At 52.6% G+C, this 23,859-nt stretch overlaps 8 protein-coding genes across 8 annotated transcripts; 4 read left to right on the top strand and 4 right to left on the bottom strand.

Annotated features, from left to right (window-relative positions):
* Positions 1-36: 36 nt before the first annotated feature.
* Positions 37-2,183, bottom strand: P168DRAFT_298663 (putative G1/S-specific cyclin Pcl5; the record flags this gene model as incomplete). Its single annotated transcript, XM_024838285.1, has 2 exons — positions 37-1,709; positions 1,763-2,183. 2 exons carry the CDS (start codon positions 2,181-2,183, stop codon positions 37-39), a joined length of 2,094 nt encoding a protein of 697 aa, XP_024690564.1.
* Positions 2,184-6,658: 4,475 nt separating this feature from the next.
* P168DRAFT_306207 (uncharacterized protein) lies at positions 6,659-7,936 on the bottom strand (the record flags this gene model as incomplete). Its single annotated transcript, XM_024839006.1, has 3 exons — positions 7,689-7,936; positions 7,084-7,587; positions 6,659-7,018 (listed from the first exon to the last, which is right to left on the bottom strand). The coding sequence occupies exons 1-3, from the start codon at positions 7,704-7,706 to the stop codon at positions 6,659-6,661; spliced, it is 882 nt and encodes a 293-aa protein (XP_024690563.1). The 5' UTR covers positions 7,707-7,936.
* A 709-nt stretch (positions 7,937-8,645) lies between these two features.
* Positions 8,646-11,318, bottom strand: P168DRAFT_283739 (uncharacterized protein; the record flags this gene model as incomplete). The annotated part of the gene is made up of 3 exons (XM_024836080.1): positions 8,646-9,339; positions 9,375-10,486; positions 10,542-11,318. 3 exons carry the CDS (start codon positions 11,316-11,318, stop codon positions 8,646-8,648), a joined length of 2,583 nt encoding a protein of 860 aa, XP_024690562.1.
* Positions 11,319-16,483: 5,165 nt separating this feature from the next.
* P168DRAFT_272789 (terpenoid synthase) lies at positions 16,484-17,789 on the bottom strand. The gene is made up of 2 exons (XM_024835335.1): positions 17,081-17,789; positions 16,484-17,014 (listed from the first exon to the last, which is right to left on the bottom strand). The coding sequence occupies exons 1-2, from the start codon at positions 17,752-17,754 to the stop codon at positions 16,696-16,698; spliced, it is 993 nt and encodes a 330-aa protein (XP_024690561.1). The 5' UTR covers positions 17,755-17,789; the 3' UTR covers positions 16,484-16,695.
* A 208-nt stretch (positions 17,790-17,997) lies between these two features.
* Positions 17,998-19,096, top strand: pyr4 (meroterpenoid cyclase pyr4). The gene is made up of 2 exons (XM_024841403.1): positions 17,998-18,733; positions 18,798-19,096. Exons 1-2 carry the CDS (start codon positions 18,216-18,218, stop codon positions 19,009-19,011), a joined length of 732 nt encoding a protein of 243 aa, XP_024690560.1. The 5' UTR covers positions 17,998-18,215; the 3' UTR covers positions 19,012-19,096.
* Positions 19,097-19,311: 215 nt separating this feature from the next.
* Positions 19,312-21,109, top strand: P168DRAFT_272784 (FAD-dependent oxidoreductase). Its single transcript, XM_024835334.1, has 4 exons — positions 19,312-19,677; positions 19,752-20,011; positions 20,147-20,517; positions 20,578-21,109. Exons 1-4 carry the CDS (start codon positions 19,385-19,387, stop codon positions 21,055-21,057), a joined length of 1,404 nt encoding a protein of 467 aa, XP_024690559.1. The 5' UTR covers positions 19,312-19,384; the 3' UTR covers positions 21,058-21,109.
* A 592-nt stretch (positions 21,110-21,701) lies between these two features.
* P168DRAFT_38887 (uncharacterized protein) lies at positions 21,702-22,190 on the top strand. Its single transcript, XM_024841915.1, has one exon. The coding sequence runs from the start codon at positions 21,749-21,751 to the stop codon at positions 22,016-22,018; it is 270 nt and encodes an 89-aa protein (XP_024690558.1). The 5' UTR covers positions 21,702-21,748; the 3' UTR covers positions 22,019-22,190.
* A 172-nt stretch (positions 22,191-22,362) lies between these two features.
* On the top strand, positions 22,363-23,662 carry P168DRAFT_283735 (FPP/GGPP synthase family protein; the record flags this gene model as incomplete). The annotated part of the gene is made up of 4 exons (XM_024836079.1): positions 22,363-22,593; positions 22,666-22,820; positions 22,879-23,205; positions 23,266-23,662. The coding sequence occupies 4 exons, from the start codon at positions 22,363-22,365 to the stop codon at positions 23,660-23,662; spliced, it is 1,110 nt and encodes a 369-aa protein (XP_024690557.1).
* Positions 23,663-23,859: the final 197 nt, after the last annotated feature.

Genomic DNA, 23,859 nt, shown 5'->3' with positions numbered 1-23,859 from the left:
TAAAGTAAACACCATCGTACCACAGGTCGGAGGGGATCAGTATTCGGCGCGCACGCTCGGGTGGAGCGCGATCTTCTGCGTCTCGCTGCCGCAGCAAGCGCGCTTCATACCGACCGGACCGGAGAGAGGGGTGTGGTTGAGGGCCTGGAGCTGGGCTGCACTGAGCGTCTTGGAGTTCAAGAAGCGATTCATCACGTGGCCGCTGGGGAGCACCGGGGCCTCCCCGCGCGAGCCAGCGATATAGTTCGGCAGCGGCAGATCGTCCGAGCCCGCGCGACCACGCTTCCGGCACGGTCGCTGGCTGGGGCCAGTGGTCGGACGAGACACCGCACCAGACAGCTCACACAGGCCCTGGGCCGCTTCGTGGGCCGAGCTCAGGTCGACCGGCGTGCCCAGCGAAAAGCGGGAGAAGTCCGGCGCATGGCTCAGCGGCGCCCCGTAGATATCCGGAGAGTTGTAGAAGTCGCTGAAGACGCTCTCGTCGATGGGCGACACGACGCTCAGCGGTCGGCGGCCGTCCTTGAGCGAGTTGTTGGTGCAGCGCAGGGTGGCCAGGCGGGGGAGAGACACCGCCCCAGGCCCCGAGGCCGAGCTGGAGGAGACCGAGGACGACCGCGAGCTCGAGGACAGGGTCGACACATCCGAGACCATCGAGTCCGGAGACGATGCCGACGAGCTGGACCGCGCCAACGACGACCGACGCACGGTAGGATACCCATCGAACGTATTCGCCCGAGGATACATCGACGGAGGCGGGCGCTGGTCGATGGTCGACCGCGCCAGGCCCGCGTGGTGCGCCTGGGACATAGCCGAACAGATGTGGCGTCGGTGCGAGGGGACCCCGCCCGCACTCACAGCAGGAGTGCCAGCGAGGATGGACTGCGGGGTCAACTGCGGGGTCGGCAGCATCGGCGGGCGCGGCAGGGACGGAGGCACCTGGGAACCGTCCAGTCGAGACATGGATGGCAGACCCACGGGGCTCGTCCGTCGGTACAGCCCGAGGGTATCATGGATCGACGGCAGAGTGCAAGGCTCAGCGGCGAGTGGCGCGGAGCAAGGGCCGCCGCCTCGCGTGGAGGTTCCACGGGGCGAGGGAGATTCCGAGAAGCGCGCGTCGTAGCTACGCATGCTGGTCGGAGGCAGCGGGCCCGATGCCGGGGCCGCCTCCAACTCACCTTCCAGCTCTGGAGTGAGTCGGGGGATGGCCGATTGCCACGTGAGTCCGCCAACGGCGAGGCCGCCCTGCGTCAGCTTCAACACGATGTCCGTCCACCGCTGGAAGAGCGCCTCCGGGATGTGGAGCCGCCAGCTCACGGCGCCGAGGAACATCAGCTCGTTCTGGTTGATCTCGGCGGTGTTCAGGCCGGAGATCTTGCTCCACGCACGGGCCGAGTAGTTCCGGTCCTGCAGGTACTTGGACGCGAGGATCAACGCGGCGAGGAACATGCGTCGGCCACACTGCATGGCCCGACAGACCGGCTTCCCGCCGTTCTGGTCCGGGGAGGCATCGGGACTGGGGACGTGCGACTTGATCTTGATCAAGTAGTACAGCGCGACCTGCAGGGTGCTGTAGCTGGTGCGCGAGCGGCGGAGGGTCTCCTGGATGAAGGTGCGGAGCGGCAGGACGCCCTTGCACCCGGTGGCCGCATCACTGCGGTGCGCGGCGGCCGACAAGGGCCAGATGGTCTCAACGATCTGCGACGCGGAGTCTCGTTGACTTTTAGCATGGAGTCGGTCGACGTTCGAGGTCCGAATCACTCACCGACAAGGTTGTCCACAAAGTTCACTTTCCGCTCGGACTGCCGGAGCAGGGCGGGCGGGGGGCGCGTGCAGGGCACGCCGTTGGCTTGAACGGGGCCGCTGTTGGTGCGCCGAGGGTGCCTTCGCAGCTCCGGGGCAACGGCGGCATCCACGTTCTTGGCGCGGAAGCCGCAGCGGGCAGGGCCGGCCGGAACCAGGCCTCTGGCCGCCTGAGAGTCACCGTCATTCTCCCAGATCACATCCACCGGGTTCGTAGAGGTCGATGAAATGGAACTCTGGGTGGAGAGGCCATCTAGAGAAAACACCGACGAGGAAGAGGAGGATGCGGAGGAGGAGAGAGACGATGCATAGGGGTGCGCATGGGACGCTTGATAAGGTATCTGGTTTGAATCTTTCAAACCCAAAACGTCGATCCCTGACATATCCGGATATATCCCACTGTAGAAACCTTCAAAAAAGTTCGGAAAAGTAAACGAGTCTCGGGGTGTTACAGTAGTCGAGGCGAATATAGCAGTTGCGCAGGATCAGCCGGGAAGTAATAGACCAGGGTACTAATAACCGTAAACGAGTAGTCGGTAACAAAAAAGACCGTCTTGGGGTCACAGGCGACGGCAAGCCTTGAGAGTACAGTTCGCCAGACTGGATGTCGGAGAAGTGGGCGGTGTTGATTTAGAGGGAGGTCGAAAGGGGAGGAATAGAATGCGGAGAAGGGAGGAGGGTATCAAAGTTCCGGTCACCGGTGATGCAGTTCAGTGTAGATGCCGGCGAGGACAGTAACCAACTGTCCGTTCAAGCAAAGGAAGACTTTGTTTAAACAAAGGCGATCTTGTTGACAACTGAGAGATCGGAGGAGGTGAAAACTGCAAGACTGGCGACCGGAACGATAAATGGCGAAGCAACAGGGTACATTTTGAGACTGGGGAGAAAAGAGATATAAAGATACCGGTGGACCGGGGGAGTGTCACCAGCCAAGGATGGGTCACTCGTCCAAGGTGTCAACGGTATCTCGGATTGAATAGGTAGACAGGTAGGTAGAGTGATGTGGCGCGACCAGTAGGGGCGGGAGGCTCAAGATGAGTCGAAGATGGAATGTGAGTCTGAGTCTGAGAGGCGACAACGAACAGTCAGCAGGTGCGTCTCGGGGATTTTAAAGGTGTTGGGAAGGGAGGTACGGTATGACTCTTCAGGAAGTTGACCGGTAAGAGGCAAGGCCCGAGGGTCCGCTGCCTAGCGACTAGGTAGGTATACACGGGGGGGGCGGGCGGAGTCAGAGGCAGAGGCGTGACTAAGATGGGAGGCAAGAGGGAAGGAAGGAATCACCAGGCGCGGCAGGACCAGAAGGAAGGCAAGATTTAGGAAGAAAGAAAAAGGATCGTGGGGGCGAACATGATCGAAAGATGGAAAGGAGGAAGAAAAGGTGGGAAGATTGGAAGATTGGGAAGAATTCGGGGATGACTGACCGTGAGAGAGTGGCGAGAGTGGCGGGAAATGTTACAGCATAATAATAATAGTAATAGTAATGATAATAAGACGGGAACAGCGGACGCAGGGACCAGGTCTTTTTTTTGGAACCAGAAACAATAGCAAGAGGAATAGGGATTTAAATTGAAGAATAAACAGAGCACATCAAATCAATCAAATCAAAATAGATAATAGAGGAGCGGAGTGGAAGAACCAGATAGTAGAGATTAAGACGGTTATAGGACTAGGAGTAGGAAAGGGAACCGACAGAAGCCATGAGAAGTAATGGGATTTAAATCAAGAGATCAATAGAAAGAGAAACGGATAAGAAAAGATAAGAAGGAAAGAAGTGAAGATGACTCGACATTTGAGTCTGATAAAAGAGAGAGAGAGAGAGAGGAAGAAAGAGAGGAAAAGAGGAACAGGAGAGGAAGAGAAGAGCGGAAGGGAAAGATAGGATGACTCCCGAATCCTCAGGCACACCCCAGCACTCCCACTGCTGGAAACGATGACTCTTTCTTTTTTCAGCCACGGGTCTGTTTCCCATCCACGGTTGGGCTGACTTTTCTTTCTTTCCTTTTACTCCTGATAGGTATTATCTTTTCTATCTTATCTTGATTTCTATCTTCATTTGATATGCATTCTAAATATGTATGTATATATATCCAACCCGTGTGTACAGCCTAACGATGACTCCTCCACTGCCCCTCCGTATTCAATCAATAGCCTGATCTGCCATCATCTCCATCGTTACTCCATCCCACCACCGTCAAACTCAAAGATAGACCCAGATTCCAATGTCAAGTTACACATGGTGATTTGACCGGTCATCTGGATGAATGCACCGTGGCAGGCAATCACAACCTTCAAACCCTATCCATTCAAAGGATGATCGATGATATGGACTCGGTCTGGTCAATATTATCCGGCGATATCGGCTGGGATCGCTGGATGCATTAGTCTCTATCCGTACCTAACTAGGTTCTGTCCACCACGTTGTTAGTCATGACAGCGGTCAACCAACTGTCCCTTACACAGGCAGTCTAGCAATCTGGCAGACTGCCAGATTGCCTGTCTGTGCAGCCTGATATGATCGGATGAAACCCATCTATAAGAGAGGCAAACAAATGACATGAGATCTAATCATGTAATGGAATCCATCAATAATCATCCTAATGTAGTAACACTGCCAAGTATACGCTCTCGTCGAGTCAGATCGCCGGACATGGAACAACAACCAACCACCGCCGTTGGATTTCCAGCCACACACCATCTACCTACATGAGTAACATCCTCCTACTCCGTGCTCCGTACTATGTTATTCTGTTACTATTCACTACCTATATTAATACTATGGAAAGACTGCTCAAAAGTCCTCTTGAATATATATATCTCCATAACCAAAGCCAAAAACTTTCCAGTCTTCACCATGCAAAGTACATGGTAATCGACCCACCGGCCAGCTCACAGCCCTGTCACTCGTGGAACATGCAGAAGCACACCGCCTACTCTCTATTCTTCCATCGCCCCTTACACTATTCACTATGAACAGTAGCATCATACACTCCATCCCTTCTTCTTACAAATACATATGTATCCTTGAAGCACTATCCAGCATAGCCCTATAGTACTCCATAACTCCACATACTCCATATAGATGATACAATAAACAGCCAAGAATAGACCAGACAGACCAGTCCCCAATCTACGCACACCCACCGTACACGCGATCCCCTCCACTGCCACCGTGGAAAAAGTGGGTCCATCGACCCTAGTACGGACTAACCTCTTGCAGTATCTCCTCCGTACTTCTTGCCATCTTGCCATCCGGTGTCAGTCTAAAGTATATATGATGTATAATACTTGGTATTATTATCACTATTTGAGTTTTCCAGCCTTGTGTGCCCACTCGGTAGTTTGGCGGAGACAGGCTGACCCTCTGACTAGCGGGATATCTAGCTGGTTGGGGGCGTTTTCCCCGCGTTCGTTCAGCTAGGTTATGTTATGCTATGCGTGTTACTGCTACTGCTTGCGGGTATCATCCGGTAGGTAGTAGGCAGAGGCGGAGGCGGAGGCAGCTGAGAAGGATCGAAGTGAGTGGGGGATGAATGGATTAATAGCTGAGGCTGTTTCTACCTAATATGCTTACCTTACTTGCCTACTTTCCGTGGGGGCTATCTATCTATCTATCTATCTAAAAACCGATTAGTGAATGATACTTGATGCCTGGAGATTTACCTACTATTTTGTACATGTATAGCCTTGAAGAACAATAAAACCTACTACCTACTTACCTATCTACTTTATTAACGATCAAAACGCTACGGTAAACACACATATATATAAATAGTATCTATATCCCAAGTAGTACCAAATATACAAACCAAACCCACCCCCCCCCCCCCCCCCCAAACCGAAAGAAAAAATCATCCGCACACCCCAAAACATCAAGCAAACCACCAAACAAGACAAGCCAAACCAAAGACAGGGAGAGTACCCCCGGTCTCGGAGTCTGCGCCCCCCCCTTTCGGAACCGTGCATCACCCGTTACATAGGCGTGCATATACACCCACCACCTTAGGCGGGAGCGTAGGCATTCAGGTACCTTAGGAGGCAGTAGTATGTGCTTTGATAGGTACTTACTGCCGGTGTAGGTACCTTGGGTACCTATGTCAGGCTGGGTACGGATACTCGGGTATGTGTGTTTCGGGTGGACTTTTGGATAAGGTTTGGTTGGTGCTTGTTTGGGTGGTCTACTGTGTCTTTCTTGCTGGTGGGTGGGTGGGGATGTATATATGTCAGTAGGTAGATCTGGTAGGTTGATAGATAGGGAGGTTCTGGAGGTAGGTACTTTTGAAGGGAGAGGAAGATAGGTGTCGGTTGTGGGTTGTTGTTTACTTGGGTATACTATACTATACTATGCTATACTATACTCCTTCTATATGGCTATGCATATAATGACACAACAAACAAATAAACAGGACAGATCTGTTGGAGTGTAGTGTAGTAATGCCGTATAATATAACGATAGTTGAACTGTGCGACATATATAATGATATCGCTGATATAACCACTGGAAGACAGGATGGCCGTTCTCAGCTATATATATCCCATCTAGGAATAGATGGTTTCACTCTACAGCTATCATAGTACCTATATATTCGGGTATGAAGTACGGTCGCTATGTTAGTTTCAAAGGGGTGGTGTTTCGGCTTTGCTACGATTACTTGATTACAGTAGATATGTAGGATAAATATATAATACCTAGGAGAAGCACTATCTACACCTAAAGCGAGAACGAAGAAAGACAACACGCTTCCAAGACGGGTATATAGCAACATGTCGCTCACCCCACTCAACACATCCAGAAACACATTAGAATATGGAAGAAAGAAAAGAATATATATCAAGAAACAAATCCTATCTCAGCCCAACACTACCTCCCCCTCACCCCAGATCCACCAGGAGGCCCACCCCCACCAGACATGTGCGTCGCATCATGCACCACACAAAGCAGATACTTCCTATCCGGCACGACGACAATCTCGTGCTTCTTGGTCCGCATGCGCAGCAGCTTGACTTCGTCGTCGTCTTCCCTGCCTGATGCTTCTGCCTCGCCGTCTTCGCGGCCGGTGGATTCAGTGCGCGAGGCGCTGGTTGGGTGGTTGCTGTTATTGTTGTTGTTGTTGGTGGTGGGTTCGTCTGCTGGCGGGGGTTGCGCCAGCGATGCGGTGAGCTCTGTTGCGTTGGTGACGAAGGAGAAGACTGCCGCTGCGAGGGTCTCCGCGTAGGATGGCTTGTAGGGTGTTTGTGTGGTTGTGGTTGTGGTTGTGGTTGTGGTTGTGGGCGTGGGTTTGGGACTGGGCTCTGGTTCTTGGGTTGGTTGCGGTTGTTGTGGTGGTTGTAGTTGTTCGGTGGGGGTGGGGGTAATGGTTTGGGGGCCTCGTTGGCGTCCGTCTGTGGAGTTGTCTCAGGATTATCACTCTTGTCGCTTCTGGCGTCGTCGAAACTGTCGTCATTGTCGCTGTCGCCGTCGTTGTCGCTATTGGCACTCTTGTCGTCATCGTCTTTGCTCTTGCCGTCCCCATCTTCATTCTCATCCTTATTATCCCCATCATCAATGCTCTTCCCATTGCTCCCGTCATTGTTGGCCTCATTCCCACCATTATCCTTATTATCATTCTCCTCCGGCTCACTCCTGGCAATCTTCTCCACCCCCTTAGTCGCAGGACCAGAAGCAGGAACCTCCATCCCTAACCCCGTACTCTGGATGATCGACCCATCTTTCCGCGAGAGAATAAAAGTCGACTGCACACCGGGCCGGGAGGTAAGGTGCGAAAGGAGGGCCGTGACGTGCTGGGGGACCTGGTTAAGACTCCTGTTAGTTATACTTTCTTCTTCTTCTGTTGTGTTTTTCCAAAAACAACGCGCGGGTTGTAAAGCTGAGGAAAGGAATGTGCGCTTACCGCTGCTTGTTGCGCCATGGTGGTGGTATGATTGTTATCGTTGTTGTTGTTGTTGTTGTTGTTGTGGTGGTGGTTTGTTTGTTTGTCGGTGGGGGTTTGCGGTGAAGTGCGGGATGCTTAAGTTGTTCTAGGGCATTGCTTGGTGGGGTTGTTGTCTGATTAAGTATGCAGTTATTGTGTCCACAGCAAGTGATACTGCTCAATGGTAGTGGTCCTTCGTGGGAGAATTAAGCTGCAATGTTGTAGTGCAGAGCTGTTGGGCAGACAACAATAACAACGGGAAGATGCCGATTTGACACATGATTCCTATCAGTCCTGAGCAGATGACTAATCCATTTGGTTCAAGACAAGACAAGACCAGACAAACTTAAAGCTATATGACTGTTCTAAATTCCAGTATGGAATGGTCTACTTTTAATTTAAAAGATTAGGACTCAATATATGCATATTATTTTAGATCTCTGGTGTAATACCCAGTCTCGATCGGAAAAACGTATGGTATGTATGTACATAATAACAACACGCACACAAACAAGCAAAAACAGAAAGCAGAAAGCAAATGGTATCGTTGAATGGACAAAGAGGCCAACACAGACTAACAGAATCATGCAAAACAAGGAAGGAAAAAGCGAAAGAATGTATGTGTCTTGACACTAGGAGATGCTTGTGGGTGACTTGTGATGTTCGATCATTGTGAGCGAATGTTGTGTTTTCCCCGAGGGTACACGGTTGGAAAGAAGAGTGACGGCTGGAAAGAAGAGTGACGGCTGGAAAGAAGATAGACAGAAGGAAATGGTATCAACGATTGTTAGAAGACCTCCCAGACCTCCCAATGTGAGACATAAACCAACCCAGGATGAAAGTAGATGCAAGAAGAATGGGAAAAACAGAAGAGAACAGAACAAAGTAAAACAAATCAAGAAATCATGGAAGAAAAAGAGTAAAACAGAAAGAAAGCTAGATAGCTGGTTTGTCTGACCTCCAGCTAAAGTCAAACCCCTCTAGCATATCTTCCACATCCCTAACATTCGCGCTGTTCGCGCTCTCACAGCTACTCGGTCGGCTGGAATCTGGGCTTGCGATCCAGCTCTGCGGGCGATAGGTCTGCTGCCGCGCAAGTCCCCTCTTCGGGTGGCGTGGCGGCGGCAGCGGAGGCTCATCGTACCCTGACGAGGTATTGGTGGCAGATGAGAATGACCACGCTGTGGCGGACGTGCCCAGTGACGTCTCCGAGCCACCGAGCAGACCGTCCAGGCCTTGCTTGTTGTTCATGTCCAGGGCAGCGAGAAGGGCAGCCTGGAGAGCTTTGTTCTGGTGCGTAAGCTGCGCAATGCGCTTCTCCAAAGCGAGCACGTACTCGGGTAACTGGGGGCTGCCTCGTGGGTCTTGCGAGTAGAAACTGCTTTGGGAACTCCGCGAGTCTGGGCATACCCTCTCGTGCTGGTAGCTGTGGTGGTCTCGTGGGGTCAGCGGCCGAGAGTACTCCGGCTTCTTCTTCGTGTGGCGTGCCTTGTGCAATGCCGGATCTCCCATGACGGAGGTTTGTTTGACTCGTCGGTGTTGGCTGGGTATCGGCTGCGACTGGTGTTGATGGGGGCTCGAGTGTATGAGCTCCTCGTCGGATGACGGGAGTGCGGTTTCGCAGCGGTGGCTAGGGCCACCAAAGGCATCACGTAGGAGGTCTACGCTGCGCGTGCTGCTGCTCCGACGGGACCCCCGGGGACGGGAAAGGCTCCCAACGGAATGTCCTCCTCTAGTGGCGTTGGGGGCATGCCGCTGTTTGGTTCCTTGCCATTCACTGGGCGCTGGGACTGACGCGATAGTATAGGAGACAAAGGAGGCGGTGAAAGAGGGCCTGATGTAATCGTTCTTCGGTATCGCGCGTCGTTATTGGCACGGTCCTCCATGTTCCCTGGAGAGTCTGCATCAATGTTGGTCTGGGGAAGTCTCTGGTCCAGCTCAAGCTGCCGGTGCTCGTGTGGCGCTTGTTCTGAACCCCGCAGGTACATACGACTTGTTGACAGGTCCTTCAGCCTGAGAGCACGTACTCTATCGGCACGACTCTGTTCGCTCCTGGCAAGGGGACCACCTGAAGTGGCCGGGTGAGATTTGTCTTTGGCCCCGGATGCCGAATCCTTATCGTTCAGCATTGTGGGGGAAGATGGCTGCGACGGCATGTTCTTATCTTGAAGGATGATGGTTCCATCCTCGGAAGGAGCGGATGCTGGCTTTCGGTTCGAGGATTCGGTGTCGGCGTCCGATTCCCTCTTGTGGGATTGGGTATTAGAGGTCCGGTCGGCTTGGGGTATGAGACCGGGCTCCGGGAGCGAAGGAAGCGGCCGCATGGGAGCGGGTAGAGGAAACGCGTTGAGCGTACCCATCGGCAAGGAAGACCGCCGACGGCCGCTCCTAGCTTCTGGGAATCTGTCATAGACAGGACTTGCAGGGGCGTTTCGAGGTGGTTTCGTCAGTCGAGCCATTGGTGCTTGATCCGCACCCTGAGAGCCCTGTCGACTTCGTCGCAACGGATTGAGGATTCTTGAGCTTGAAGTGCTCGAACGATTCGTTATGTTGGAGTCCTGGCTTTGTCGTGGCTCGGGGCTCGTAGGTAGCGGTCGGTTTGGAGGCGGAGATAAGCGCCAGGCACCTTTACTCGAGACACGAGGGGGCAGCGTGTCCGGGAATAGCTTCAACGTGTGTCCAGGAGCAGATGGGGGTGGTGTCGGCGAGTTCGATGTGGGGGTCTTGTCAGCTGGTGTGTCCGGCGTGGCTTCGGGATCTGCTGGCTGTGTATTTTGCTGGTGGTAGTCAGCTTCGGCTCAGGGAATGTACAGTCCCGAAGGGCTCGCTCACCTGGTGCTCCATGTTTGTAGTGTCTCCGGTTGAAGAGGTTGGGCTCCCTGGTTTGGCCAGGTCCGGGGTTTTAGGGATTGCCGGCAGGGCCTCAATACGATCCGTCTCCCTACTAACTCGAGCCGAATCAGATACGCTGTTCGTACCGCGAGTTTGATCAACTAAGCCTTGACCGCTGCTTCTTCGTGACCAATTCTGCTCAACCGTCAGACGATCAGGGGAGGGACCTCCTCCGTTGTGGGGATGGGAAGAGGTCATGGCCGCTTCCACCAAGCTTGTCAAATCACGAAAATCCAGCGATGATAGTTGAGCTCTGGAACTCAAGTTGTCACACCGCTCGAGCGGATCCACCAGCCACGGCTGACCGATGCTCTCCACGTCTCGTCGGGAACTTGATCTGAAACTCAAGGAGGACGCCGAACGCGTGCTGGACAGGGTCGAATCGATGCTCGACTTCGGGCCCGTTTTCTTCGGGGGCGGTCTTCGTACGGGGAGGAAGCCTTCCTGCTCGAGGGCTAGTAGCTGGAGGGAAGTTTGTTCGGCCTTAGTCTGGGGGTCCTTTGGTTTCTTCTGACGAATGGCCAGCTGTCGGAGCCGGCGCTGGCCTGCTTTGAGCATATCACGAGCCCCATTGCCCTGGGAAGCACCCTGGGAAGAGGTCGCGCTCTGAGCCTGGAAGAGTGACACGAGCTCGGGAGCGTGTTCGCTCCTGGCCTGGGTATCGGGGGTCGCTGGGACCTGGGTGTCCCCGGTCGATGAGGACGACAAAGCGGACATACCGGAAGATCCACGACTAGGCAATTGTGGATAGGGTCGTCGGGTTGGAACGATTGGGGCCGGAGCAACGAGGCCAGCCTGCGATTGATTGCTCTTCTGCATCAGGGGGGAGGAAGGTTCGGCCGTCGGTCCCATTCAAATACGGTCAATGGAAAAGTGACCGGTCAGCATCGAAAGGGGTAAGATCGAGAACGTGACCGATGGAGACAGAAATGGAGGGTAGAAAATGATGTATCCCCACTTCTTTACGTCGCAATGGCGTTTCCGTATAGAAGGGGATTTAGATCAAGGAATGTAGGAGGCGATGAGCATGGTCATGAGGGTATCACCATCAAGGGGAGACAGAAGACAGGCACAGGACAGGAGAAGAAAAGAAAAAGGGTACCCGATGTACACAGAGGATAGGAGTACAGGGTGTCGAGGGGTGTTTCAGAAGCCAAAAATATCTACTGTCGGAAAAGACCAGGGGAGCAGGACGCAGCGCCCTTGATATTTAAAAGGATGGTGTCGAAATCTAAAGCTGTCATGAAAGGCCCTTACAGAGCCCGATGTTCTTTTTCTCTTGGCTTTTTTTCTTTTTTTCATTTCTAGATGTGACGGGCCGATGGTGTGCAGGGAATCTAGCCGCATTGTCGAATGGCATGTCTCTCTCGTTCTCGATAGATTGAATAGATTGGGCAATAGAGTTGGACCTAAGTGTTGGGATGCCAGGATTCCACCGACCTAAAAGGCCAAGAGAGGGAGGAAGATGGCGGACAAGCAAGGCTAGTGGGCCCATTATTTGCCAAAAAAAAAAAAGTACCCAAGATCGTGTCCTTTGTCCCAGAGCAAGGAAGGGAGGGGGGACCTAGGAGGGCCAAAACAGAGGGGAAACGAAAAGGTTGTTGTACAAAAGGAAGAAAACGTTGGACGATCCTGTCCGTGCTAGCAGTTTGATCGGACACCAGATAGATAGATGGTGTAACAAATCGCCAGGACCAGGATCGTACTTTGGAGTCCACAATTTGAGCCGGGCGTGACCGTGGTGTCTTTTCTTCTTCCTTGCTTTTTTTGTTTCTTTCGCTTCATTTTTCTTTGTATCGTTGCTTTTTCTCACAATAGAGCGAACCGCTGATTTTCGTCATCCCAGAGATCTAGATCCTAGTGAAGTTGGTGTGACCATCTGGCATACTCGAAATCCTTCCTTTTTCGACCCTTCCTTTGCCCTTCCCTTTTGGGGATGGGATACACCCCACCGGGTGGTCACTAATTCCCGTGGCTCATTCTCCAGGAGACATGTCGAACGAAAGGGGATATCCCATCTTCAGGGTTATCGAGGCAGGTTGATTTAACCTCCTCGATCCATCTCTTGTCCGCAAGTCAGAGGCCATGCTGGAAGGCCGTTACAAGCAAGGGATGGGCCCTCGGAGACCATTGGTTGGAGGGAGGGGTAGTTCACGACTCGATCTATACACCTGTTCCCATGAATCTTGTGACGCAATGATGTACGATTAGTGAGATGAACCAAGTGGATCCGACAAGGACAAGCCAGCACTAGTGGGACTGGGCGACATGGATCGAGGCCACGGCATTTTGTAATGTGACAGATGCATGCACGGGCAACCAGGTGGGGACAGTGGATGGCCGTGTGTATTTTGGTTGGTATTGGATCGAGGCAAGACAAGACGAAAAGACGAAGAAGGCGAAATGATTAGTGGATGAGGGTGTCGGTGTGTGTCTGTAGAAGAGAGAAACCGCCAGGCTAAGGCAGGCATAGGAGGAGGGAAAAGCAAAAGTCGATAGATCACAAACCCACCTAACAAACTCGGTCAGCAGTTCGAGATGATCATGTTATTATTATTTATTATTTGAATCTAATAATGAAAGAGATTCTCGAGAATGACCGGCTGTTTTTGCCGGCATTTGTTTGCTATTTTCATCTCGTGCGACGATTTGGACGTGATGCTAATTATATATGAACATGTCGAACCTCATGTGAGGCATTGTCCTGTCTCCATGGTTCCTATCAAAATCAATCCTTGCAAGATATAAGATCGGATCTCCTTCTCATATACAACTAGTGAGCAGTGGGAAAGTTGTGATAATAATTTAGAGATCTAGACACTCGATGCATTCTTTTATCTCTTTCATCTATCTATTTTACTTAGCATTTTATAGTACAACTTTGACCATTCGGATCCTTTTGCCAACTCCCAGAGCTTATTTGTTTATGTCTTATAAAAGCCCGAAGATCAAAGAACAATAATAATAATAATAGGGAAAAAAGTAAATAAAAAGCCCAATAATCCCACCACAATCGAACAATTGATAGAAGCAATATCAAGCAAACCCCGTCCAAACAATCCCCATCCTCAAGTCCGAAGGTATAGGGTCCCCCCTTGCAGCCCACTTCTATCCATGCCAGTCCAGTCTCTAAGAGAAAAAGCAATAAGAAGGAAAAATTTACGAACGGACCAAGCCAGAATCGCGTACGAAGTATCCATACTCCGTACTCCGTAGATCATCGCGATCTCCCTTCTTGCCCACCTCGCTACCCTAGGACCCTGCCCTACTAGGTACGTACTTTCCAATGTACCACGGATCTCCAACGCCACAAAGGCAATATTCACTAGGTCTGAATCAATCAATAACCAGCGGTGTTTCCTCCAAGCCGTCCATTATGCCCGATTCCCGACCATTAATTCTCCGGTCCGCCCTTCTGTCCGCCCTTCTCCCACTCCTCCGGGTCCCGTCCCCCGGTCCAATCCCAACAGGGTAACAATTCACCCATGATCATGTAGGTGAGGCCGAGATTGGACGCTAGGAGGGAGACTTACCTGTGAGGACGAATGGGGAATATATACCTTTTTCGGATATTTACCCTGGTGGTTATAGTTACCTGTTGCGGGAGGAGATAAGGCAGGGAGGGAAATCTGATAGTTCACACTTTCGATACGAATATTGAAGTCTGTCAGTGAGGTCTATGGACTTATTTACTACCTACCGCTTAGCCTATCTACTTACCTAGATAGGTAAGTATGGGGTTGTCTGGTTGAGCTCGGGGTGAAGTATGATGGATATATGGCTACCTACCTAAGTACTAACCCCAATATATATATGTTGCAATATAAGGCCACTCATGAAGGGCAAATGTGTTACAGTATCAGTTCCAGCCGTGAATTAATCCTTTTCCACAACATATATTCATAAATGTCGCAAAGAATACCACTCGGCCACAAAAGATATCTAGACATTTCTGAGCTCTGTGGGTTCCCCTTTTATGCACTAGCTTATATTGTGGCAATAAATATATGTATTTATGTATAATCAGAATTTCTAGAACAACTGCAAACTTCCTCTTTTGGCACTACCGCTATAGTGACAGCAACTCGTGACATTGTTCACGGAGTATTTCACATCACTAGTCACTGCTGAATGACTGAACATTTTCTACTTCCTAGGTCTCTACTGTTTCTTCGGCCACAACTACGTCTCTATCCCCCCTGGCGGCCTCACAAATGACTCCAAGCCCTGCGTCCACGGGGCACATGTGGGCGCGGAGAAAAATGTCCCCTACATATCATAACCCGGGCGAGGGCTGCTTGACATGGAGCTCTAGGGCTCGGGATAGAGCAGAGTACTGGTTCTGTTAAGAACCACTGAATGTCTAGACCAATATGCATGGTCTAAACCAACATCTAGAAGGGTTCATGATGTTCAAAACACGACCCGCGCAGCATTTGAATTACCTCGATTAGATAGACTTTTCATTCGGTCCTACCAGCGTGAACCATCAACCTTGGGTCCTAAAAGGGCGTCTAATCCAGTCAAGCCCGATTACTAACCCTCTCGCCTTGTCAATACGATGTTCGCCTTCATTTCGGGGAAGAGGATTTTCTTGAATAATGTATTTTGCGGTCAAGGGCCGTCGTCCTCGATGACCACATTGTAATGCAACAGAATATACGCCAGCATTAGTCGGATGTCGTTCGCTGCCATGTATCGACGGGAGCTTGGAGTCAACAACCCATTCACACGAGAGAAAGCATCGGAAGATGGAGAGAATACCATGTGTGCCGGTCATCCTCAAACTGCATATGTTTCGAGTGGGAGGCAATGAACTTATAGTACTCTAGGTTGGTCGCCTGCCCACCTCGTCTGCAAATGCGGTACCCGTCGAAACAGCGAGCATTGACATGATTGCCCTCGTCGAAGAGGACCAGCGAGTTAAGGGATAACAGGAAAGTCCCTTTCAGTCCTTTGTAAAAGAGAAAGTCCTACGTGACACTGGGAGAGAGACCCGGCGTCTAGCGCGTTATATCGCCGACACTCCTTGACGAAAATCATCTACCCTATTCAGGGACTCGATTCCGCTTTTGGTCCACCCTCCCTGCTTTTGACAGACACATTCTTGAAGCCTCCAAGGGGAGAGACGCACCTGGGTGGTGGTATAGATTGCCCTAAACTCGGAGGCGACCAACAAGTGAGTGACATGCCAATCGTCGTGTTTTTCAGGGGAATTTTGCTCCACCCAGTGGCGGAGATCATTGCAGATATCCTGTTAGGGATATCAGTCAGGTAAAGCCCTATACCGAGTGCTGGTCAGTATTTTGGCGTAGGGACTAAGATATCCTGACCACGTAAGTCCGTTACACTCCCTCCGGCGAACCCAACTGAGGGTCTATCTGACTTTGGCGTTTTTCCGGCCCTCCTGCCGCCGACGGTGAATATCGGCATGCACAAGCTCATTCAATCAGTGAAAAATTCGAACTATGGATGTTGGCCTCCACCTCGAAGGCGTATATAAACTCGTCCAGGACCGTGGAGAAGCACGGATTGGTGCGATTGTCCGCGAGCGCGCTACCAGGGCAGTGCTTTTTTTTAGGATGGCAATCGGCATGCGGTAGACGCCTTCGGCAGTGCCGGGGGTGGTGAATTCGTTTTGGAACATCTGGGTGAGCGTCAGTGTTAGAACCATCCGCTGCGTTTCTTGTGGGATTAGAATCAATCCTGCCCCCCAGGTCTAGAGAGCCTCTCTTGCAAATGGCAGTCAAGAATGCTGGTCTAGCTTTTGTGGTAGCTTAGACGTTATCCATGGCTCTCCGTTTCTGAGTCTCATCAAATACCCGGATGCCTGGAGGTGGACTGGCGGTGGAACCTCTACGATGCCTGAATTAAAGATGACTCTGAGATCAATTGAAGAATATTTTAGCTGCAGCACCGACAGAAAAAAGAAAAGAATAATAGAAGATAATCTGAGCCACTACACCAAACTACCGAACGAAATTTGGTCGGGCTTGATATGACTGATATCCCGACAAAATAACGCTGCACGCCTGGCATGAATGCTCCGCAGGGGCCCCTTCAACCCATAATGATATCGCACCCTCAACTACTCTTACTTTCTCAAGTCGAGTTTTTCCTTTCGGCCCCACAGCGCCAACCAGTCCTGAATAGACGCCCCCGAGTGCTGAAGCTCAGACAGACATTCCTGGCGCACTTCGTCGCTCCGAATGGCCCGCAGTGCGCGTCGCACATTCCGAGGCGACGGCGACTCCAGCGCGCGGGCCACCCACTGGCCGTTCGAAGAGTTGAGGGCCAGGACAATAGGGTAGGTTAGCTCCTTGTTGCGGAGATCTTCAGCTACGGAGCCTTTCAGCTTGGCGTACTCGGACGAGTAGAGGTTCTTGCAGTCGTTCTGGAGCTGCGAGTGCCATCTAGACATACATATGGTTCGAATCAGCGCCAGCCAGACATGGACAGCAGAAGGAAGAGCAACTTACGCGACCAGCGTGAGTGTTTCATCGAGGGACCGGTTCTCCAACACCAGGTGGCCGACCAGACGGAACAACGCCCCCGTCTTCAGAGATGCCATGCGTTTATACGCCGCCGTTCTCTCCGGCCCATGGCAAGGGAAGCCACCCAGCCCGTCCCGGCGCCAGACGAGGGAGAGATCCTGGCCCTCGAGGATCTGCTCTAGGTCCTGCATCAGCCATGGCGCCAGGTGAGGGTATTCCAGGGTCGTGCGGGCCAAGATCTGCGTGACGCGAAAGTACGCGCGGTTGGCCGTCTCGGAGGGCCCGTAGATCTTGTGCGCTGCCGGACGCCCTTTACGGAAATCACTGCCGTCCGAGATGTCGTCTACCAGCATCAGGCAGAGATGGATGGCGTCCATGATCTCCAGTATCATTTCATGTTGACGGGGGTTGTCCTCCTTCAGCGTGGGGGATAGCTTGTTCACGAAGGGCTCCCAGTGGTGGTGGCCGTAGATCTTTCGGATGTAGCTGTACGGGCACTCTAGGGAGGTGATCTGGACTGGCGATTGGAGTCCAATTAGCTGCGACTTTTTTGACCACCATCGCGGCCGCGGCCAGCGATCGAGGATCCCGTAGAAGATGCACCCTGCTACCACAATGCAGAGGGCAGGGCCCAGCAGGCTACTAGGAATCGAAGCCATCTTTTGATCGTCACGGAGGTCGGGGTCGAAGGCACTTGTCAACGGAGATGTAGCGTATAGCGGTCTAATTGCTTGAAGCTTGCCAGGGTCAGCGCGCCCTCCGTTGGTCGGGGGTGACAGGGAACCACAGATGGATGGACATTGTGGTGGATGAGGAACGCGACGAACGGCTCATAAACATTTTGAGGTAATCAACCTATAATGGCCGTGGAAACCATGCCCTGTAGCCAATAGTACAGGATCGGTGGCACCGCGTTGAAACCGCAGAATGTACGAGTTCCCTAGTGTCAGCGCCTGAAGCAGGACCCTTGCAGACCACGGACGCATCAGGGAGTGCAGTGTTGTATAAGACAGGCCGAGTGCGACCAACCCTTGATACATGGATAAACCAACCACCCCATTCATCGCCTCCTTCATATCACCCACTACTACCACAGCTCCTGCACCAAGAAAACGCCACTATGGACGGCTTCAACGTAGCCCAGGCGCCCCCCGAGTACCTTGCCGTCAAGCCCATTGCGGACCTGTTCGTCGTGGGAATGGGGATTGGCTGGGTGATCAACTACGTGGGCATGGTGTACAAGTCCTTCAAAGACCAGACCTACGGCATGGCCATCATGCCACTCTGCTGTAACATTGCGTGGGAGGTAGTCTACGGCATCATCTACCCCTCGAAGAGCCTGGTTGAGCAGTCGGTCTTCCTGACAGGTCTCATCCTCAATTTCGGCGTCATGTACGCTGCCATCAAATTTGCGCCCAACGAGTGGACCCATGCCCCCGTTGTTATGCGCCATCTGCCGCTTATATTTTGTCTTGGCATGCTGGGCTTCCTCACCGGTCATATGGCCCTTGCTGCGGAAATCGGGCACTCGCTGGCTTACTCCTGGGGCGCTGTCGTCTGCCAGCTGCTGTTGAGTATCGGCGGCCTTTGCCAGCTGCTGTGTCGTGGTAGCACCCGTGGAGCGTCGTACACGCTATGGTAGGTTTTCTTCCCGAGTCCATTGATATACGAGGATCGAATTGCTCATATTTCTGGACTCCAGGCTCTCCCGCTTTTTGGGCTCGTCCTGTACCGTGGTTTTTGCGGGCCTTCGTTGGAAGTACTGGAACAGCGCGTTTGGTTGGCTCAATAGCCCCTTGGTCTTGTGGAGTCTGGCCACCTTTTTGCTAGTCGATGGGTCGTACGGAGTGTGCTTTTGGTATGTTCGACATTACGAGAAGTCTCTGGAGGAGGAGCCGAGCAAGAAGTCCATGTGAGGGAGGGGCGGATGCCGGCAGCGAGGGGGGGGCCCCCGCGTGGCTGGATATTGACATTTGTGTCCCCCGTATGTGTGAGTGGAGCAATTGGAATGCAGAACAACTGTCATTTGCTCGAGATAAGACAGCGGTTGGTAGGAGTAATAGAATGCAGTCGTGTTCGCGAAAAGGGTGCACATTTCTCGTACCGCCTGCTTTTGACGGGTTATGCTTCAAGAGGCCCCTTGCAGAAACTATCAGCCAGCCACTAAGGGTCCCCACGGCCTCCTAAGGGTACCTGCTATGCTCCCTTCGAAGCGTGGGAGACGGCGGAAAGGAACAGTTCTCGGTGTCTCGTTCCTGATCTTGGGGTTTTATCTGCCCACGCCGCACTATGGCATCGTCAGAGCTAAAAGTTATCATTGTCGGAGGGTCCATCGCGGGGCTGACACTGGCTCACTGCCTTGAGCGCGCTGGAATCAAATATGTGGTTCTCGAGAAAGGCAGCGATCCTGCCCCCCAAGTGGGTGCCTCGATTGGTATCTTGCCCAATGGGGCGCGGATCCTGGACCAGCTTCAGCTATACGACGAGGTGGAATCGCATATTGAACCTCTGGAGACCGCCACTATGTGTTATCCGGACGGGTTCATCTTTCATAGCTCGTACCCGAAGCTCATACACCAGAGGTCGGTTTGGCCTCGTTGGGAATTTGTAAATAGGTTCGTGGTTCTATTACTGACCTCTCCGAGAATGGTCGTAGGTTTGGATACCCGATTATGTTCCTAGACCGACAGAAGCTTCTGGAGATCCTGTACAATCGACTCTCCAACCGGGAGAATATCCACCTCAACAGGCGCGTCGTCGGGGTTGAACGCTTCCCGGGTGGAGCGACGGTGACGACGGCGGACGGGACACGATATACCGGCCACCTGGTGCTCGGCGCCGATGGCGTTCATAGCCCCGTACGCGCCGAGATCTGGAAAGCAGCCCAGGGAAAGATTGGGTTGAAAGAGAAGACCAGTGAGTCCAGTGATGACCCCTACCTCTCAAGGTCCCATGGTGGGAGATACAGTCATATCAAGTCCCATCAAAATGCCATTCTGTATTCTGGTGCAGTGGCTGAAATTTCATTGTCTAACAGAACGAACATGACAGACATGGCAGTGGAATACCGCTGTCTCTTTGGAATCTCATCTCCCATCCAAGGATTGGAAGTGGGAAATCAGATCAACGCCTTCTTCGACCATGCCACGATAGTGACCATCCACGGGAAGAATGGCCGCTTTTACTGGTTCCTGATCGAGAAGCTCGCTCGTCGGTATGTCTACCCAGATGTTCCCCGCTTCACCGAAAAAGACATGGCGTCCGTGGCCAGTCAATACCGAGAGCGCCGTTTCTACCAAGACATCACATTCGGTCAGGTTTGGGACGCCCGAGAAACCGTCTCCATGACCGCCCTGGAGGAGAATGTCTTTGCGACCTGGCATCACGGGCGCATGGCGCTTCTGGGGGACAGTGTTCACAAGGTATACAAGTGCAATATCCGAACCCCCTCCCTACGATCGGCCGACTGACCATCGCGACAGATGACACCGAATATCGGCCAGGGAGCGAATATGGCGATCGAAGACGCCGCCGTCATCACCGATCTCCTGATCGATTGCACGCGGACAACGCAGAAACCCCCCACCGACTCGCAAGTCAAGTCCATCTTCGATCAGTATCGTCGAATCCGCTACGACCGGGTTCAGACCGTCTACCAGACCTCTCGATTTCTGGTCCGCTTCCAGGCTCGAGACGGCCTCTTCAACACCCTCTTTGGGCGCTATTTCGTCCCCCATGCAGGCGATCTGCCGGCGGACATGGCCTCCAAGACCATCGCCGCCGGGGAGGTTTGCCAGTTTCTCCCGGTCCCAGCACGTGGTGGACACGGATGGCAAGCCTATCGACCCAGGGGATGGACCTCTCGGCAATTAGGTTTTTTGGTGTTGCTTTTGGTTTCTGTTCTTGTCATGGTGGTCTTGCACAGTGGGGTTTCTAGATATATCTTCCCGCTTTGGTGGTGACTCAATTGTCGAGATGAAAAACACTCAAAACAATAAAAGAATTGATGAGATTGAAGCTTAAGCTATGAGGAAAGGCTACAAGAAACACTAAGATACAGAAGGTCAAATTTGGGGGGGGGGGAAATATTGCAAACACTACAGGTCAGCTAATTATCTAGTCGATTGCCAGTCATTGCTCTTCCACAAATATGAGGTCTTTGCCTCGTAGTATTTTTCTGGCCGGTTTTGGCTGGCACTGACAGGGGGCTATCACTGTTTGCTTTGAACTCGGCCGGCGCCATGATCCTCGTCTGCGTGATCCTCGTCCTACGATTGCAAGCAGCTATTCATGGCGCTCTGGCCGGGCCATCCTGTGTACTTTTGCTCCGTGGTGGTGATTGTGCACGCGGGCAGCAGTCACATCGTACCGTATGTCTTTGTCCCCCTGACTGAATTGGTTGACACCGACCGTCCCGTGCGTCGCTGGCTCATTCCACACGCTCCGGGGAACGAGCCCTCCCTCGGGTCGCTGGAGGCTGGCATCCTGCTCTTCCTGCACCGGGACTACGCCCCGTCTGGTCTGGCGACTCTTGTATGGTCTATGTGTCACAGCTTCTACCGCGCACGAGCAACTGCCCCCCCCCCCCCCCCCCCCCCCCCCCCCCGTGAGCTGGGGCTATTCAGTTGCAAGGGTCGTCGTTGGCAGTCTGCTATGGAGACCCGGCGCCGAGACATTACGCCTCTATCGCGCAACATCTGGGTCCTGGGTCTCAGCCTGTGCCTGATGTTGGCAAACTTCACCAAAAATGAGAAAAGAAGCAAGGGATCGCTATCGCTGCGCAGGGGGGATTATCGCTTGAAGACAGCCTGCGAGTCTAGGGCTGTTGATTTGACGCATTCTGCTTTCCAATTGCATGAACCAGTGATTTGGTGGTTGTGCAATTCCCCTTGCAGGAGAGGACATCGGACCGCAAGGTTATAGGTGGAGACAATGGGCTTATCCCTTGCGGTAAGCTACGAGCTGGTTCTCGGACACTGCCTACTTTGCAGCTCTCGCCGCATGCTTCGACAGGGCTCGCTTGATGCTACCGCATGATGGCACAAGTCCCTCTGTCATTCTTTGTGTGCCACATACAGGCGGAAGATGGATAACCTGGTTGAAACTCTCCAAAGTAAGGGATCGTGTGATTTGAGCACAAGTAATCAATCTATCGAAGCCCAGCGCTGAAGACGAAGATTTTCCCCTATGGAGGCACAAAGAATCGCCCACAGTGGTCAATCCCGTTGCTCGATTGCCACGAGTCAGCGACCAACACTTTCGAAACCATGCTCTTTCTTGCTCCAGGCTTCATGTTCCCTTCCGCCCCAGTGTCGTTGAGTCCTTATGGCTTGTTTTTGGAGGACAAACCCGTGATATCCACGGGCTCCTATATCGTTCGCGATGGGAAAGCCATCCACCTCCACGCCCGGGTCCTTGCTGAGACGACAGTTTCGCCGCCAACCCCAACGCCAGAATCACCCCGAGCAGTCGAGGACGCAGTAGACCGCTACGAAGAGGTTCGCTCTGATACCATAAGTCACGAATGACTGTCGCGATGCAAGAACATCCTCTGACATACAGTCTGATAGGTGGTCCGGGGCCCCTACAACTACCTTCGCTCTCTGCCCGGAAAGGACATCCGGGGCAAGCTAATCGCCGCCTTCGACGAGTGGCTCCAGGTGCCCGCAGACAAATTGACCATCATCAAGGAGGCCATTGAAACCCTCCACACCGCGTCTCTCCTGTCAGTTGTTCGCGTCCACGCGTGAAAACAGACACCGTACTAAAAGACCACCCACCAGGATTGACGACATCCAAGACTCCTCCAAACTCCGTCGCGGTAGCCCCGTCGCCCACAGTATATTTGGCATCGCGCAGACGATCAACTCAGCTAACCATGCCTACTTTCTCGCCCAGGAGAGGGTGGTCGCCTTGAATGACCCGCGCGCGCTGGTCATCTTCACCCGCGAGCTCCTCAGCCTGCACCGCGGCCAGGCGATGGATCTGTACTGGCGGGATGCGCTCATCTGCCCAACCGAAGAGGAGTATATCGAGATGGTGTCGAACAAGACTGGCGGGCTTTTCCGACTGGCCGTGCAGCTGATGCAAACTCTAAGCACGGTCAAAATGTATGTCTCACCCTCTCCCATTCAACTGAGCCCATCTTATAATGATCAATCCACACGTAGCGACTGCACAGATCTAGTCGAGCTCCTAGGAATCATCTTCCAGATCCGAGACGACTACATGAACCTCCAAGCCGACACCTACACCAAGAACAAAGGCTTTAGCGAAGATATCACGGAGGGCAAATTCTCCTACCCAATCATCCACAGCATCCACGCCCAGCCACGCAATACACAACTGCTGAATATCTTGAGTCAGCGGACAGAAGACGAGTCAGTGAAGGCCTATGCAACGCAGTATATGGAGTCCACGGGGAGCCTCCAGTTCTGCTTAGATCGGCTAGACGCCTTGCTCGATGAGGCAGCTGAGTTGGTGACCCGATTGGAACAGTTGCTTGGTCCCTCCAAGGGCATTCGGGATATCCTGGCTCTATTGCGTGTCACGGCCCGGGACCGTTGATCTGTCAAACTGTTTCTGTCTGTTGGATTGTTTTATGGCATTAGCTATTGCATTTTGGTATTCCGAGTCGAATGAGCCGAAATGATCTGGTTGTGTATTTGGCTAGACCTACTCTTGATACGCATGTAACCCCACGGCAACCTTGACCGTATCATGACAGGGTAGAGATGGAGCGATTAACACTCCAGGCCATTAAA

The sequence above is a fragment of the Aspergillus campestris genome, assembly GCF_002847485.1.
Source record: "Aspergillus campestris IBT 28561 chromosome Unknown P168scaffold_10, whole genome shotgun sequence".
NCBI lineage: Eukaryota > Fungi > Ascomycota > Eurotiomycetes > Eurotiales > Aspergillaceae > Aspergillus > Aspergillus campestris.
This window is presented reverse-complemented; position numbering and strand designations above follow the sequence as displayed.